Source organism: Egretta garzetta, unplaced genomic scaffold (genome assembly GCF_000687185.1).
Source record: "Egretta garzetta isolate BGI_Z169 unplaced genomic scaffold, ASM68718v1 scaffold41, whole genome shotgun sequence".
In the NCBI taxonomy this organism is placed as follows: domain Eukaryota; kingdom Metazoa; phylum Chordata; class Aves; order Pelecaniformes; family Ardeidae; genus Egretta; species Egretta garzetta.
Genome location: NW_009258755.1, coordinates 3542142 through 3558799, shown reverse-complemented (window position 1 = coordinate 3558799; position 16658 = coordinate 3542142). Strand labels below are relative to the sequence as shown.

The window sequence follows — 16658 nt, the reverse complement described above, 5'->3', positions numbered from 1 at the left end:
TCAGTACCACCTTGGGGTTTATCTGCGCAGCTAGTTCTCTATTGTCTTCACTATGTTAAGTCAGATGATCAGCAGCATTAGCAGGTGAAGTGAAGAAATATCTGGGTATTCTCAGAATGTTGAAATATTGTAGCTCATACTTCCTTGCTTATCTACTCACATTTATATTATGGGTTTGGGTGACAGAAATGATGGAATGTTCCTCTGCATAATGGAAGGTGTCTTTTGCAATAAAAGGCAATTGCCTGGCAGAACTAGGAAAGCTCATCTATGAGCGACTCCATCTGCAGCTTTTATTCAAGTCTTAACAAGAATTGCTGCTACTTGACAGCTGGAATTAATAACATTAATAGAGACAAGATCCAGGTCACTTAAGTGCTCTGAGAATTGTTAGGCTGCCGTTTCTGTAAAACGACTCCCAATATGAGACAGTAAGTTGTGATTTAAATATTTTCTTAAAGTAATTGCAGCAGCTTTCTTTGGAGAAACCAAAATGTTTTCCTCTTTAAAATTTGGATAAACTTTGCCAGCTATATTTTTAGTTGTTCTCTGAAGTTAAACTATCAGGGAGATAAAAATCCAGGAGATGAATGGAGGATATTAACAATTTGCTGTGATTAAGCCTCATATGTACCCATATTCCAGACCAGAGTTCTTCATGTCCTATTCTGCAATTCTGCTCTGCACCAGAGGCAGTTTGACCTTAATCTGTACATTTCTACGTGAATCAAAAATGTGTTTGCAGCAGTAAGAATTTGGTGTAATTGCCAGGTGAAGGTGCTAAGATTGATAAGCCTGTCTGCTACTTGAAGTAGGTTTGGCTACCAAGATGGTGTCACTTGTGACTGAAACACATTACTTTTCACTTAGCTGTAGCATCTTTAAGCAGAGGTGAACATAAGCCATTAGTTTTGGTTTTGTATCAAAAATAGTCAGGTGTGTGGACATTTAATTTCATAGACGAAAAGGATTTGCCTTTTAAATTATCTTTTTAGTTGTTTTTAATTGAAGTCACACTAGAGTGAGGGTCCTTGAATATTATACATTTGCTTGCTAGTATGTTTTGCAGTGTATTTGTTTGCAAGGCTGTAAAGGCACCACAGATAGGTAAATGTGCACAAAGAGTCATGCTGAAACTGCTGTGGCATGAATTAAGCTAGGAAAAAGAAATGCTGTATAACTTTTTCTTAGATACCTATCGGTCAAGTTTCATTGTGTTGAGCGTTGTCACTTACCACTAGTATGATGCAGGAGAGTTAATTCTAGAATGATGTTGGACTAACACAGTTCTATGGCTTTGAAAGATGATGAAATCTGCTAGAAGAGGTAATGAAAAATACTTTCCCTTATGTACCTCTCATTTGATAAGGCTTTGTCCACATCTGGAGAGTTCATTGATCACTTCCTATGGAAGTTTTTTCAAAAAAGAAAAAATACCTGAAGGATTTCATGTAGATATTCAAATATGAAGTTGAAAAACAAGTTCTGAAATTGTCAGACTCTATAAAGCATCTAGTAATAAAGACTAACTTTGAACATCTGCATATGATTAAGAGTTTCTCTCCTCTTCTTAGATGCAGAATCCTGACACGTTGTCGGCTATGTCAAACCCTAGAGCAATGCAGGCTTTGCTACAGATTCAGCAGGGCTTGCAGACACTAGCAACAGAAGCACCGGGACTTATACCAGGGTAAGAATCAGTCTTACAAATTTAGACAAGAACTTTTCTCTTGTGTTATGTTGTTCATTCTTTCTACATACAGAGATTTACCCAGTTTTTATTAAAAACGACTCCTCCTGCCTTTTTTAGTTTAACTAAATTTGTTTTAGTATTTGCCACATTTTTGCCTGCAGTGCACTTCTGAACAGTGATGGCCCTGGTCTCTGTCTTAGTACTTTACTTAAATTGTCACCCCCTCTTTGACAGGACTTTTACTCAGTAATTAAATAAATGAGAAGAGACAACCTAGTATATATTATTCAAGTGGTGTATTTCTTTTTCTGTTATTTATGCAGATTTAATCCTGCTTTAGGTGGATTGGGAAACACTGGAGCTCCTACAGGGTCCACTGTACCTAGTTCTGTTCCCAGTGAAAATACAAGTCCAGCATCAGGAACTGCCGAACCTGGTCACCAACAGTTTGTCCAGCAAATGTTGCAGGCACTTGCTGGTGCAAATGCTCAGGTACATCACTATATTCTATAATTTTTTTCTTACTTTATTTTTTCATTATAAACCATGAAAAAGGAGGCTGATAGTTGAGGGCAGAGCTACCTGGATACTTCGGGTTAAAGGAGAGCAGAGGAGGCTTAAAAGTAGTGTTGCAGCTGTGCAAGTAAATGTTGGAAAAACATCAAATTTGAGTAAAAGTGTCCTCTGAATAGTTGATTTTTATACACTCATCTTCATACCTTTGAATTTCTAAAATGCTTGGAAACATTCAGGCAGATCGAGTAAATAAGGTTCACTGGTAAGTGAAGTGCGGGCTCAGGCAAGAGAAAAGATTAAGCATATTGAACAACATTACCTCTGTGGTTTTTGTCTGTATTGCTGCTCGCTGTTACTTCCTAGCTGTGACTAAGCCTCTGTCCCACATTTCGGAATAGCCACACACTGGCTATTTGGAGCCTGAATTTGTTGTATGGCTTCACTGACGTCCTGCAGGTCCAGACTGCAGTGCATTTTGTTAACACACTGAGCAGGATCAAGGGTTTCCACAGAGCACCAGAAGTCAAGCAAAGGGAGCAGCTTTGCCAGTGGTTGTAGAGTGGTGGGCAGGACTGGCTTTAAGGGAGACAGGCTGTTAACTCTCAGGAGTGCTGTGTGAAACGGCACCCTTATGCTGTGGTACATAGCCAGTGTAATGGCAGACTGCTGGTGGAAGGGGCAGCCCTGCTTTTCCCCCCCCTCTGTTGGCACAGGGTGAGTTAGTTCAGCTTGCTGATCTGATAGACTTTTTTTCTCTTGCTGTCTAACCACGAGAAAGTGTTGGTGGGTGTCACTGTAGGAAACCATATTCCCATACATTGTCACTTATTATGCTGTCAAATCTTACACTACTGAGTCAACATTCTGTTTAGTTTTGTTTGGGGGAAGCAGGTGGGGGCAGTTCTTAAATTTCAGGTTGCTTCTTTACATTGTATTGATTTGGAACCATATGCAGACTTTACATACTGGTAGTAATTTCTTGATGTATGAAACTGTTGAATTAGAACAAAAGGAAAATTAGCAGTAGCTGCACAATTTTCGTGTTGGTATCTAAATTGACTCATTGATGTCAAAAAGTGACTTCTCAGTATTACTCCAGAGTATTATTTTCCTACAATTGTTCTGATTCAAAAATGCCTCTGAACTGAAGATCATACTACTGAAATCATGCAGAATTTTGCCATGAGTTTGTGTGAGCAGGATCATCCCATAAAGCACAGCTGTCAGTTTGCCTTAGACCAAAGCTTTCTAACAATTAGAATTTTGGTAATTTTAGTCAGCAAATACTTGGAGCATTAAAAAAGAGGTGACTTTTACGTCAAGCGAAAAAAAAAAAGCCTGTGACGCTCACCATTGCTGACAGTGACATAATTGTAATCCTTGCTTTTCCACATTACTGAGTTGAACTCTGTTTCCTTTTAGGAAAATACCTGTATGCATACCTTTAAGAACTGTTCATGGGACATAAGTTAATCCAATTTAATTTTAATCCCGTTTTATCAAACAAGCAGCTTTTTCTGTAGTTCAAGAATGTCATGTAAGTGTGGATACTCTTAAAATTTGAAGCTGCTCTGACTTGTTAAAAAAAAAAAATTACATGGTGAATTGAATTTATGCCATAGTATAGTTTTAGGATCTTGAAAAAGAGGTAGTCAGAAATTAGTAAAGACAGGGAGTGGTGCAGAATCAACTATGTTTAAATCCTGTACTTTGCTAGATGTGTGTTATGCTTTCATAGCTTGAAATTTTGTTCTTAGCAGTTACAAAATCCAGAAGTTAGATTTCAGCAACAACTGGAGCAGCTGAGTGCAATGGGCTTCCTGAACCATGAAGCAAACTTACAAGCGCTAATAGCTACAGGAGGAGACATCAATGCAGCTATTGAACGGCTGCTTGGCTCTCAGCCTTCATAGCAGTGTTTCTTTAACTTGAAAAAATGTAATTTATTTTTGATAACAGCTCTTAAATCTTTAAAATATTTGCTTTATTTCATTCTGACTCCTGGGTTTGTCTTGTTCTAACTGAAATTGGTCTGATGCATTTTAAGGTGGAGTGCAGTAGTTTTCTTCAAACAGTGGGAATCAATGCATTTTCACTCTCTTGCATGCATCACACTTCTTCTGTTCTGCATTATTTGTGATTTTTTTTTTTTCCCCAACAATATCAGCTTTCACAGTTGGGTGAACAGGTTTTGTCTGACCTACAACTGTCCAGTTTATTTACTACTTAAACATTAGCCTTCAGTAGTAATTTATGTAGAATACAAATTAAAAAGGAAACAAATTATTGAAGCTACAATTTGTGGGTACCAATACTGCTTATTGTGATTTTGGCATGTATTTTTTTTTGCTAGCAAAATGCTGTAAGATTTGTACCACTTGAGTAATCTACCATTTTTTGCTCTAATTTGTATAAACAACCTATACAATGGAGACAGCTCATTTCTAGAGATTTACACTTTGCAATAGAATGAGATTATAAGTAACACAAAAAAGCCAGGGAAAAAAAACAAGTCGTAAGACATGTTTTTGGTGTAGAATCTTCCAGCATCTTTGGTAACCATCTCAGCAAAAATACATAAGCAAGTTCAGTTAAAATATACTAGAATTACCGTTCTGGTTATCTCTTTACATCTAACTGTACAGAAACTTGCATTGTAACATCGTCTCAATATTCACAGAGATTAACTGTAAATTACCTTTATCATTGTGCAAATTACAGGGGCGTTGCCTTGTGCTCTGGAACTGCTTCTAAGGCTTTTTGGCTTGTTCCATTGAGATTCTAACATGTATTCTGATTTGTAATTGGAAACATTACTTTCATGGTCATGTGATATTCTCATTACTTTTAACCACCATGTAAAAAATTCTGTATATCTTTTGAGGTTTTATTGGTAGTTACTTCTCTTGTGCACAGGTAATAAATGAATTTAAAAATCCTTATGCATCTTGTCTCAGTGTGTTTGCAATTGGTGATTACCTAGATTTCAAGACGACTGACTGGCTTGAGAGTTGGCATTCGATTGCAAGCTCTGGGAGCATTCACCAGCTCTAGGCTAAGATTAGTAAACAACTCTTGGAGAGTGAGGTGGAGGGAAGAGAGTAAGAGGCATCCTGGCTTGTATAAGGAATAGTGTGGCCAGCAGGAGTAGGGAAGTGATCGTGACCCAGTACTTGGTGCTGGTGAGGCCGCACCTTGAATACTGTGTTCAGTTTTGGTCCCCTCACTACAAGAAAGATGTTGCGTTGCTGGAGCATGTCCAGAGGAGAGCAACAAAGCTGGTGAGGGGTCTGGAGCACAAGTTTTACAAGGAGCAGCTGGGGGAACTGGGGTTATTTAGCCTGGAGAAGAGGAGGCTGAGGGGAGACCTGATCGCCCTCTACAACTGCCTGACAGGAGGCTGTAGCAAAGTGGGGGTCGGCCTCTTCTCCCTGGTAACGGGTGATAGGACGAGGGGAAATGGCCTAAAGTTGCATCAGGGCAGGTTTAGGTTAGGCATTAGGAAAAATTTCTTCACAGAAAGGGTTGTCAGGCTCTGGAATGGGCTGCCCAGGGAGGTGGTCCAGTCCCCATCCCTGGAGATATTTAAAAGATGGGTAGACAAGGTGCTTAGAGACATGGTTTAGTGGTGGGATGGCTTAATATGTGTTAGGTTAACAGTTGGACTTGATGATCTTCAATGTCTTTTCCAACCTAGACAATCCTATGATTCTATGATACGGTGCTGAAAACCACCAGCTCAAATAAAGTGGGGGTAGCAGAATAAGAGACGCTACTCTGTGTGTGTGGCTGAAGAGGATCTGGTTTTTATTGGTCTTCTGCATCAGTGTAGTTGTGAACGTGCTCACTGAATTCCTGTACTGCTTTTAAACACTGGGTTTGAACAGTCTTTTTCTTTTGATGCTACAAGTATAACTTCAGTCTAGCCTAACAATCATTGCTTGAAAGTGGTGTAAAATTACCTGTTTTAACTCAAAGTTGTTCATCAGTTTGATGAAGCAAAATTATAACTTGATATAAAGGAAGAAGTTGAGCACGCTTCAGTGAAATTTTTAAAACTTTCGGCAAAGCCACATATGCAGTTTTGTTGGCAGTAACTGCATTGTATTCTTATCACTGAAGAGATGTTTCACTCGCTGTCCAGTAATCTCATCTCTTATTTTGCCAGTAAGTAAATGGATCAAATACTGCTGATGCATGGTACTGGGAAAAGTTCAAGAAAATATCTTGGTTGGCCTTTGGATGAAAGTCTCAATGATGCAGCAGCACCGAGTGTTAAATCAACAGAAATAAATTAAAATAGAATCTATTTGTAAGATGAATTTAATATAAACCAAAACCTTTTAACATACCTACAGTTTGGGTACAAAATTATTATTACTTGTATTTCCTAGCCACTGATCAGGCCCATCATCATACCATCACAATGGCTTCTGTTGGGTGCGTAGCTTTGATTGCACTGGGTACAAGGCTGCAATAGGAAAAGTGATAGACCGCAAGTAGTTTCTGTAGAATAATCACTACTTTTTTACAGTTATTTTCAGGATGGCTATTAGGATCTTCAAAGTAACTAATTTGACTTGACTTTATAATGTGCCTTGCTGGGACCTCGCTTTAAAAAAGTCATTCAGAAGGCAGGTCCTTTTAAGAATATAATCCGTAACATCCAAAAAGGCTACTGACAAATGGAAGGGCGAGGGTGAGGTGGGGATGGGAAGGGAGTAATTTTTACCGAGGTTTACCAAGACACTAAAACAGTGAATCTAACAAGCATGAACGCCGATCTTGGGACAATATTCAGTTCACCTCTGTAAATATTTCATTTGCACATTACCAACTAAGAGATGCTGTATTTGAAGTAAAATTCTACTGTAATTCAACAAGAGGTAAGTTTGACCTAGATTTTACAATGAGTGCTTGGGCTAAGTTTCCTTCATGAAGTAGAGCTGCTATTTTTCGGTAACTGTTTTAAACTAGTAACAACAGTTACTGACCGTCTTCTAAGTGGTGGTAAAACACCGTGCCATCTTTTGCACAGGAGGAATTCTAGTGTTGTTGGAAAACGCGGTAAGTAGAACAAGGTTTATAGGTAGGGTAGACTTTTTATTACATCTTTAACAATAAAAGATCACACTTACTGGTTTAATAGCGTAATACAGTGTTCCTGTTCGTGCCTCCTCTGCTCCCATACTTGTTGCCCTTTTTCTTGTCCCTCTTTAAAATTCTTACCTCAGAAGTACCCTCTAGTTACAGTGCTATTGGGAACATGGCATCAAGATGGCTCATTTAGTAAAGGATGCGGTCTGGCTAATTCTCCTGTTTGTTCAGTGCCTGCGTAGTAAGTAAAACAACCACCCCAATTTAGAGCTGAGCTGGCGAGCAGCTGGGTCTGGTCCTTTGCCTGTATGTATAACCTGTGCTGTTTAAGAAGACTCTTAACTTCCCTGTGTTTAATGTGTGAGTGGATACTGCTATTGGGATCTAACATTTCCATCTCATTTTCATTTCCTCATGACAGCACTGTGAAATGCTTACGCTGTAGTATTCACATGTTACAAACCGTGCTTGGCATACGTTCTTGAGGAGGTATAGCACATGTACCTTCTTTGGATAACTTGTGCTCGTGGCAGAGACAGGAAAAGCAATTTCTAACTCCAGATGTTTCCTCCTTAGTTTTTTTGCTGCTTTGGCTAAATGTATTTCAAGATACAGGCAGAAAAAATTGCATCCAGATAACCTGAGCTAAATGTAAATAACTGTCCCAGCTAACCTGAATGCAGCGTCCCTAATACAGTGTTATGTTCACTTAAAAAAAAAAAAAAAAAAAAAAAAAGTAGGATTGTGTTTGGGCAGGTAAATGGAACTTAGGTACGGGGATTGTTCTGTGATTGTTTCCTTCCATAGTACACGTGCACAGCATCATCAAAATCGGAGAGCAGTTGTATGTGGGTCATATTTGAATGATTGACATCTTTTAACTTGTGACGCGCAGGGTGTAAGTGAGCAGAAGTAAAGCTTTGTTGTTTTTTCAGAATAGCAGGTGACCACTTAACTGTTTCAGTTGACAACAACCTTCTGTACAGTATCTGGAACTGTCTCAAACTGCAAAGCCGGCGTCGGCAGATAGCCCTGCGCAATGCAAGTGCAGTATTCTTTTCAAAGCAATTTGTGCATTGCTGCAGCTGCATGTGAACAGGCCGGTGGAAACCAAGCAGGCTTTCCATACGGAGGGGGAAAAGCCAACCACTCCTGCCAGCCCCTGTGGATTTAGCGTTGTACAGCTCACAGATGTGGCACTGTGGCAAAAGCTTCAGAAATGGTAAATTCTGACAGTTCTGTCCAGCTAAGTATGCAAGCCTGGTTCTATGTTGGGGAAAATAAACATCAGATGGAACTAATGAAGTTTCCCAGGAGTCTTGCAACCTTCCTTTTCTAAATAAAAAGCAAGCAGGAAGAGTTTAGAGGGAAAGCATCTGTAAGAAGTTGCGTTCCTGAAGATTTCATCTGCACTTCTCAGTGGAAGTAATGGCTTCTTGGTTCCTATTTGTTTGTCGAGAGAGGTGGGTTCTGCAGGTTTTTTGGCTGCATCTGTCCCCCTCTGAGATAGAGCAAGGTAGAGGCAAACTCCATCCTCTTCTGAGATTCTGAGAGAGAAACACAGAGGCTCGGTGTTGTCTTCAGGTCTGCATTCTGAAAAAAAACTGGTGCGTTTCACATCTTGCAGTGTTCATCCACGGACTGCCAGCTGCCCTTCCCTGGACACGGGAGGTTCTCATGGACACTAGGTATGCAAAATATGACTAGCTTTAGGTGCTGATAATTTCTAGTTAATGTGGAGGCTGGAATAGTAAAGATATAGAGGTATCTTCTTTTAATGGCAGGATCTAAGTGGGAATTACAACCTTCAAGCACAGCTAATTAGGATGTAACAGACTACTGAACTCAAGTAGCGAAAACTGCACCAGTAATTCACAAGATTAATGGCATGTTAATTTACATGGTTGCTTTGCTGTCCTTTCAGCATCATTTAAACCGTGGAAATACTTTGTTTTGCTTCAAGTAAAAGGCAAATATATTAAAAGGTTAAGGGAAGGAAATACTCCTGTCACTGGAGCAGAGAGAAATACCCAGACCTAATTTGAAGGAGTGTGAACTGCCTGTAAGAACATACCATTCTGTTTAGAAAAGACTTCCAAGGTACTTACATAGACTTCCCTAAGAGAGGATGGTTTTTTAAGTGTTGAGTGCAATTTTCTGTTAGTGCCAGCCACTCTGTAAGCATGCTATTGTTGTGGTTTAACACCGGCTGGCAACTCAGCACCATGCAGCCGCTTGCTCACTCCCCCCCCCCGGTGGGATGGGGGAGAGAAACAGAAGACAAAAAGTGAGAAAACTCATGGGTTGAGATAAAGACAGTTTAATAGCAAAAGCAAAAGCCGTGCAAGGAATTCATTCACTGCTTCCCACCGGCCCGCAGGTGTTCAGCCATTTCCAGGAAAGCAGGGCTCCATCACACGTAATGGTGACTTGGGCAGACGCCATCATTCCGAACATCCCCCCCCCCTTCCTTCTTCCCCCAGCTTATATACTGAGCAGGATGTCACATGGTATGGAATAGCCCGTTGGTCAGTTTGGGTCAGCTGTCCTGGCTGTGCCCCCTCTCAGCTTCTCGAGCACCTGGCAGTCCTTGGCTAGACTAAGCACTACCCAGCAACAACTAAAACATCAGTGTATTATCAACATTCTTTTAGTACTAAATCCAAAACACAGCACCATACCAGCTACTAGGAAGAAAATTAACTCTGCCCCAGCAGAAACCAGGACAGCTATAAATGCTGGCAAGCAGATCTAGCCTGTTCGGCACTCTCACTTGAAAATTTGCCCAGTATTTTTTTCCTCTCTTTGAAGGTCTGCTCATCTGTTTGTGACAAGATGCAGCTGCTTTCCCATCAATGCACACTGACCTGATCTAGTTTGTGTCTGAAAAAAGTAAGCATAAATCTGTACTTAATAATGGGTGTATTAGAAAAGCTTTTTGTAAAATGGTGTATTAAGAAAATATGAAAACTTCATTAAAAGTAGAGGTACCGCAAGAGGGTGCCATTTCTCTGATTTTTGATAGCTACTAAAATTTTACAGTTCTGACAAGTCACTTGCTCTGAAGAGGTGCCCAGTCTCTGAAATATGGGGGTGTTAAGACAGCCAGACATGCCTGTCTCTTCCACTTAACCTTGCCTCTGAGCCTTAAAGTTGCACATTGGCTCTCAGAATAAACAGGCCCTGAAGCAAGAGCAAGCGTTTTTTCTAGTGCTGCGGTAGGGTACAGCAGCAGACTAAAACTGGTGACTGCCCGCTATTCTTCCTCCAGCTCATGAGCAAACAGGAAAAGACCACTTCTGGATGGGTGTGTTAATGTCTGCAATCCCAAATCTTCATCTAAAAATGCCTGCTTTCAGTCAGATAATGCCAATTTATTGCACTGATCTAAGCACAGTAGTTTCCCTAATAAACCACAAAGCTGTTACTATTCAATATATGAGAACCAGAGAAACATTTTTTCAACTAGTTACCCAGGTAAAAATTACACCAAAGACGCTTTGAAACATGATTTTTACTTCTAAAGGTCATCCATCATCCTAGAAATAAAAAAAAACATGTGACACCTTAAAAATAATCCATGTGCAACAGCACATGGGGATGACACTGTAGGGATGTGACTCGAAGCTTTCTTATAGAAACTTACCTGCAGTTTTCATTATGGTAAAAAGGCAACTCTTGTGTAACAAGGCATAAAGAACTTTTTAAAAACCACTTTGGCAATAAAAAAGGATTTTAACCTTAAATTTTGTGAGTTAGGTAAATGATTTGGTATTTGGAATTTTCTGGTCACAAAAAAAATGTGAAAAACGTGCATTAGAAATAGTTTGATCTTAAGCTTTAAAGCAGTTGTATGCTTTACCCATCCATAAGCATATATTGGACTGGACATCGGCTGAGGTGGAAGACTAAAGCCACACCAGAAAAGGGAAGTGAAAGAAAAGGTCCAACTGTGAAAAAGTTGTCTAGAATAAGGAAACGTTTATCATTCAGTATCTTGGATCACTGCTGGACTCACTCTCCAATGCACTTCAGTGGGTACGCGTTGTACATGAAAGATGGGAGCTCACAGCCAATTATGATGCCATTTATACTTTAAGCTTTTTAGACAATTATATTTTGTGTATTGTCTCACCACCACTACCTTTTTTCGCATCTTTTTCAGCTCAGTGTTCAGTGCATACAGTAAGTGTTCACAGAAACTACAACTTGTTGAAAATCCTGGCAGTGAGACATGTGTCAGCCATGGAACTTCACTCTGCATGTTCTTGCCTCTTAAGGCTCCTAGAAAAAACAAATGTATTATTTCTAATGAAGCTGTAAATTATTTCATCGCTTAGTAGCAGATGTGCCCATCTCCATGTCTGAGAGAGTAAAAATTAAAACGAAGAAATTAAATTACTGTGTGTGACCCTTGGCAGGATTTTCAAAAGCAGGCTCTTCCTAAAATGGGAGTTTTAACTTTATAAAGTAAAGGGTTTAAAAAGTTAGCAGGTTTTGAACATTTCATCTTGTATCTCTTACGGAGTCATGATAAAAACACCAACAGTAGTAAACCAGCTTTTAACACTGCAATCCTTTTAATTATTGGGAAAAATAAGCCATTTAACAATTAAAATGCTGTTTCATACCCTTGATAGCCTTATGGGAATTTCTGTATGTGTAAGTCAGAAACTTACTCCAGAAGAGCCTCACCCTGAAAAATGGTGTGCTCAATCTCCAGCACGATTTCAGGGAGAGATTTTTCTATGCTGACAGTAATAAAGTTTTCTGATGCGCTAGGAGGCTCCAGAGTATCAAACTGAGACTTGAGAAGTTCAGGCGGCATAAAATGTCCTCTCCTCTTCTCCAGGCGGCGAGCAATGACGTCTATAGGCCCATCCAAATGTACAAAGAGGATCTTCAGCGCTGTGTTTTCTCCTGGTTGCTCTGGCTGGTTGCTTTCCGTTGCAGACGTTCCACTAACTAGCAAGCACCTATACATCTTCTTCAGTGCAGAACATGCCAGAACTGCATCTTGTCTAGATGAGTCTTCTCTGTCAAAAAACCCCCCCAACATCCACATGTGGTGTAACAAAATGGGTTGTTAGCCACTGTTCTTTCCTAAATTAAATTCAATTCTAGCACAGGGAAGTGTCACGATCATTTCCTTAATTGCTGAGAACAGCAGCACTTGGATATCCATACAAACTCCCATCCATTATCTATAAAATTACTGTACTAACCTGTCTAGAGAGTAAGTGGGTGCTGAACAGTACACAGCTCTGTTCTTAACAATACATATGCAGGTATACTTTTAACACCTGTTTTCATTGTCTCCGATTTGACTGTAATGTTAAATTTTACATCTCCTGTAACCATATGCATTGGCAGCACTGCATATATGCCCACTTCAAGTTAAACAAGGTAAATGCAGGTAAATTAATGCCTTGCATGTATATTTTTTACTGGCAAGGTTTCTTTAAGCCAGCATTAAACTGTGGCTGCATCTGTTCCACTGAAAAGCAAATCCAGAATTAGTTGTCTCTTTGAAGAATGACTGAAAGGTCTACCTAAGAAAATACATTCTGTAATGAAATTAAAATTAGGTATAAACCTATTTAAAAATCATGCTATGTTCATCCAATATTGGTTCACAGGAAAGTAAGAACTTACAATACAATTATCACCTAGGTAAGCCAACACCAGCCTCAGCTACTTACGTACTAGTAATTAAACACTGGCATTAGGCTCTTTTTTAAAATACACCTGACTTTGCAAAGTTTCTGGAGCTGGGCAGCGGCCTTGGGCTAGCAAGTAACGTAAAGCAGTGGATCCAGCGTAACAGTCCAGATAGATAAATGTCTCAGAGAATTAACCCATGCTCAGTTGCAGTACGCTCACTTGATGTACACAAGCAAGTAACAGCCATGGTGTAAAGCCAGGCTAAACAGTCCCTGCTCTCCCAACCTTTCCTCATTTGAGAGATGCTCCAGTCCCTTCATCATCTACATGGCCCTTTGCTGGATGCTCTCCAGGTTGTCCATGTCCTTCTCGTACTGGGGAGCCCAGAATTGGACACAGTACTCCAAATGTGGCCTCACCAGTGCTGAGAAGAGGGGAAGGATCATCTCCCTTGACCTGCTGGCAATACTTTGTCTAATGCAGCCCAGGATATCGCTGTCCTGCTTTCCCAGAAGAGTACATCGCTGGCTCATGTTCAACTTGGGTGTCTACCAAGGCCCCCCAGGTCCTTTTCTGCAAAGCTGCTTTCCAGCTGAGTGCCCCCCAATGTCTGTACTGGTGCTTGGGGTTGTTCCTCCCCAGGAGCAAGACTTTGCACCACTTCTTAAGCTGCATGAGGTTCCTGCCAGCCCATTTCTACAGCCTGTCAGGGTCCCTGTGGATCAGCCACTCCTCCCAGTTTGGTGTCATCTGCAAACTTGCTGAGGGAATGCTCTGCCCCATCATCTGGCTCCTTAAATCAAGATGCTAAACAGGACAGGACCCTGTACTGGCCTCTGGGGTACACCCCTAGTTACTGGCCTCCAGCTAGACTTTGCGCTGCCAATCACCACCCTCTGGGCCTGGCCATCCAGCCAGTTTTCAGTCCTCCCTGTCTGCCCATCCAGCCCATACTTCCATCAGCTTCTCACTGAGGATCCTACGGCAGATGGTGTCAAGCAAACTTGACACCATATCTGACTCAAGCTAACAATATTTTAAAAAAAAGTTATCCTACTGTCATTATCAGTGTATTCTGTGGATATATCCTTTGTAAGTCACTAATGAACCAGATCCTTCAAATTATTTATACATAGCCAGTAGAAAAACAACTATCATTGGCAACAATTTTCCCAACACTATTGTTCAGGGATTATCTCACCCTCAGCAATTATTATGACAGTTTAGATTAGTGAAAATAGAAAGGCTTCACTAGCTGCAGAATGTTTTTATGCTACTACCTACATTTCTGCTTTGGAATGCAATGGGGAAAATACTTCTGCTACTTTTTTTGTCTTTAGCTCAAACCCCTTAAAAGCCAGATGTTCTCTCACCTCCTCAGTATATCATGCAATGCACAAAGCCAGGGAATCCTGCCCTAGAAAGAAAACAAGTTAATTAAAAATTGTTTATTAAATTGATTTGAAACAATTGCTTCTAACATCTACAGCATTGACTAGAGACAAAAATTAGCATTAAACTGCACAGCAAGTTCTGTTTTGATTCTCTTTCTTCCTAATGTAGATTTGCTATCACTGAAGGCTAACACAAGTGCTAGGCGTATTATCAGTAAGATGTTTTTAGAGGAATAGTACTTCTCATATTACCGATACCTACAAGTATCTGATGGAAGTAGTATTTACGTGACACGTGCACCTCGTAAACCTCTGAAGGATGGTCAACTTCTCTCTTGGTTCTGTTACAGAATTCAAATGTACAGCCTGAGTTGTTATTTCTTTTTCCTTATATCTTGGCATACACACACGATGCTTTGGATCAAAGTGGTGGTTTTCAGAAAGAGAATAGAACACTTATCTGCAATAACTTAATGATGTGATTTTTATGTCAGTAGCAATCACAAATAAATGTAATCGTAGCCACAATTTTGCAACACCTTTGCTCAGAAGTTAGGCAAGCGCAATGCGAGTGACTGGTCAGCCTCTCATTATAATCTTATTTTAAATTTTAAGCTCCCACAAACTTTTGTCATACCTACTGAGCACTAAACAATTGCTCCCATTTCATCTTTCAGTGCTGTTACTGCTGGGTGAGAACAACAAATGGTAACAGAGACAAATATATGCCACATTTTTTTGTTACTGTCATTACAGAATAGCTTCCCACTGGCATTCAAGAACACCTGCACAATTTTGCATCTCTGGTATTTCTTGCTGGGCACCATACACCAATGGCTTAGTCATTCAGTTGTGCAGTGCTGCTTTAGATGACATACTGGCTTATACGAACTTCTAACCACTAGTGAAAGATTAAAGTTTTTAACAAGGATGTAGAATATTTTTTTCAGTCTAATAGCAAGTGCTTTGGCGAACTCCCTAGTTCAGTTTTACACTCCCCGAGATTTCCCAGAAAAAGTTCAAGAGGTGTCATCCCGTAACTTTTCTAATCTACTCAAGTCTCTGAATTCCTAAGTATTGTGAAAGTAAACTTGGTCATTTTTATCTGTTTAGGCTGAAGGGAAGGAAGCACATTTTAAGTAGGAGTGTGTAAGGAGTAATCACTGCAGTAACTGAAAGTGATGAAATGCACTTCAGTAGGAATGTCTGTCTGCTTCCATGTATTTAACTCAAAGCAGCAGCAAGTGATCTGAAGCTGCAATTCTGCATATTGGCATAGAGGGAGAGAGGAGAGCAACTAGGATGATAAAGGGACTGGAGCACCTCCCCTATGAGGAAAGGCTGAGAGAGTTGGGCTTGTTCAGCCTGAAGAAGAGAAGACTGAGAGGGGACCTTATCAACACATACAAATATCTTAAGGGCGGAAGTCACGAGGATGGAAGCAGTCTGTTTGCAGTGGTGTCCTGCGACAGGACTAGGGGCAGTGGGTGCAAACTGAAACATAAGAAGTTTCAGTTGAATATGAGGAAAAACTTCTTTACTCTAAGGGTGACAGAGCACTGGAACAGGCTGCCCAGGGAGGTTGTGGAGTCTCCTTCTCTGGAGATATTCAAAGCCCGCCTGGACGAAGTCCTGTGTAGAATGCTCTAGGAGAGCCTGCTTTAGCAGGGGGGTTGGACTGGATGATCTCCCGAGGTCCCTTCCAACCCTTGCCATTCTGTGATTCTGTGATTTCTGACAAATCCTGAACGGGCATCAAACTCCATGTGAGCTACCAAGCATGCTCTCATAAACTAATTTTTTTTATGCAGAATCCTTTATAACACAAAAAGCCTCCCCCTCTTACCAGCTGCAGAGCGGTAACATTCAGCCTGTGCTTACAGTCAGCCTAGCCTACGTGAAGCGCGGTCCGCTTTGACGCAATGTGCCAGAGGTTGCAAAGGTAAACGTGTCGATGACTGTTCTTTCGGGGTTTATACAAGGTACCTCGTCATTTAGCGGTATCCCTTCTGCCATCTTCTTTTTATTCTCTGGGGAATGGTAGTCGTCTGCATCGTAGAATTTCCATCCCAGCTAAGAAAAGAAGTAAAAAAAAAAAAAGGTAAAATTATGCATCATTCAGCCGAACCGGGTGAGGTAATACGGATCCCAGAATTTACCAAGACGACGCCAAAGGAATTACAAGCCTCCTACACCACAGTGAGAGTCACCTTAGCAGCGACTACAAGGCCAGCGCAGCAGCACCTGACGGGCCGCGGCGCTGAGTTCCCGTCGGCGTGGGCCGCCCCGCGCTG

The 16658-nt window shown here is 40.7% G+C and overlaps 2 protein-coding genes across 10 annotated transcripts in view; one reads left to right on the top strand and one right to left on the bottom strand.

The window, feature by feature from the left end:
- Positions 1 to 10270, top strand: part of UBQLN1 (ubiquilin 1) — a 29831-nt gene extending 19561 nt beyond the window's left edge. For 2 of the 8 annotated variants that reach the window (XM_035888929.1, XM_035888927.1), the window contains 3 exons: positions 1575 to 1690; positions 2017 to 2185; positions 3970 to 5139. In XM_035888929.1, the coding sequence (XP_035744822.1) occupies positions 1575 to 1690; positions 2017 to 2185; positions 3970 to 4122 (438 nt within the window). In that variant the 3' untranslated portion in view covers positions 4123 to 5139. Of the gene's footprint in view, positions 1 to 1574; positions 1691 to 2016; positions 2186 to 3947; positions 5140 to 8241; positions 8995 to 10117 lie in introns of those variants that run through there. The other 6 variants (XM_035888928.1, XM_035888926.1, XR_004841228.1 and 3 more) reach the window with 5 other exon arrangements.
- Positions 10271 to 10361: 91 nt separating this feature from the next.
- On the bottom strand, positions 10362 to 16558 carry IDNK (IDNK gluconokinase). 2 transcript variants are annotated; one of them, XM_009649211.2, is made up of 3 exons: positions 16351 to 16558; positions 14344 to 14387; positions 10362 to 12342 (listed from the first exon to the last, which is right to left on the bottom strand). In XM_009649211.2, the coding sequence occupies exons 1-3, from the start codon at positions 16378 to 16380 to the stop codon at positions 11982 to 11984; spliced, it is 435 nt and encodes a 144-aa protein (XP_009647506.1). In that variant the 5' UTR covers positions 16381 to 16558; the 3' UTR covers positions 10362 to 11981. The 2 variants fall into 2 exon arrangements, with proteins under 2 accessions (XP_009647506.1, XP_035744826.1); XM_035888933.1 differs by having other exon boundaries at positions 14344 to 14382.
- Positions 16559 to 16658: the final 100 nt, after the last annotated feature.

Coding starts and splice junctions, on each gene's coding strand:
- IDNK (XM_009649211.2), bottom strand. CDS start 16,380: ATGGCAGAAGGGATACCGCTAAATGACGAG. Junction 14,388..16,350: donor GGATACCGCTAAATGACGAG/GTACCTTGTATA, acceptor TTTTCTTTCTAG/GGCAGGATTCCCTGGCTTTG. Junction 12,343..14,343: donor TTGCATGATATACTGAGGAG/GTGAGAGAACAT, acceptor GTTTTTTGACAG/AGAAGACTCATCTAGACAAG.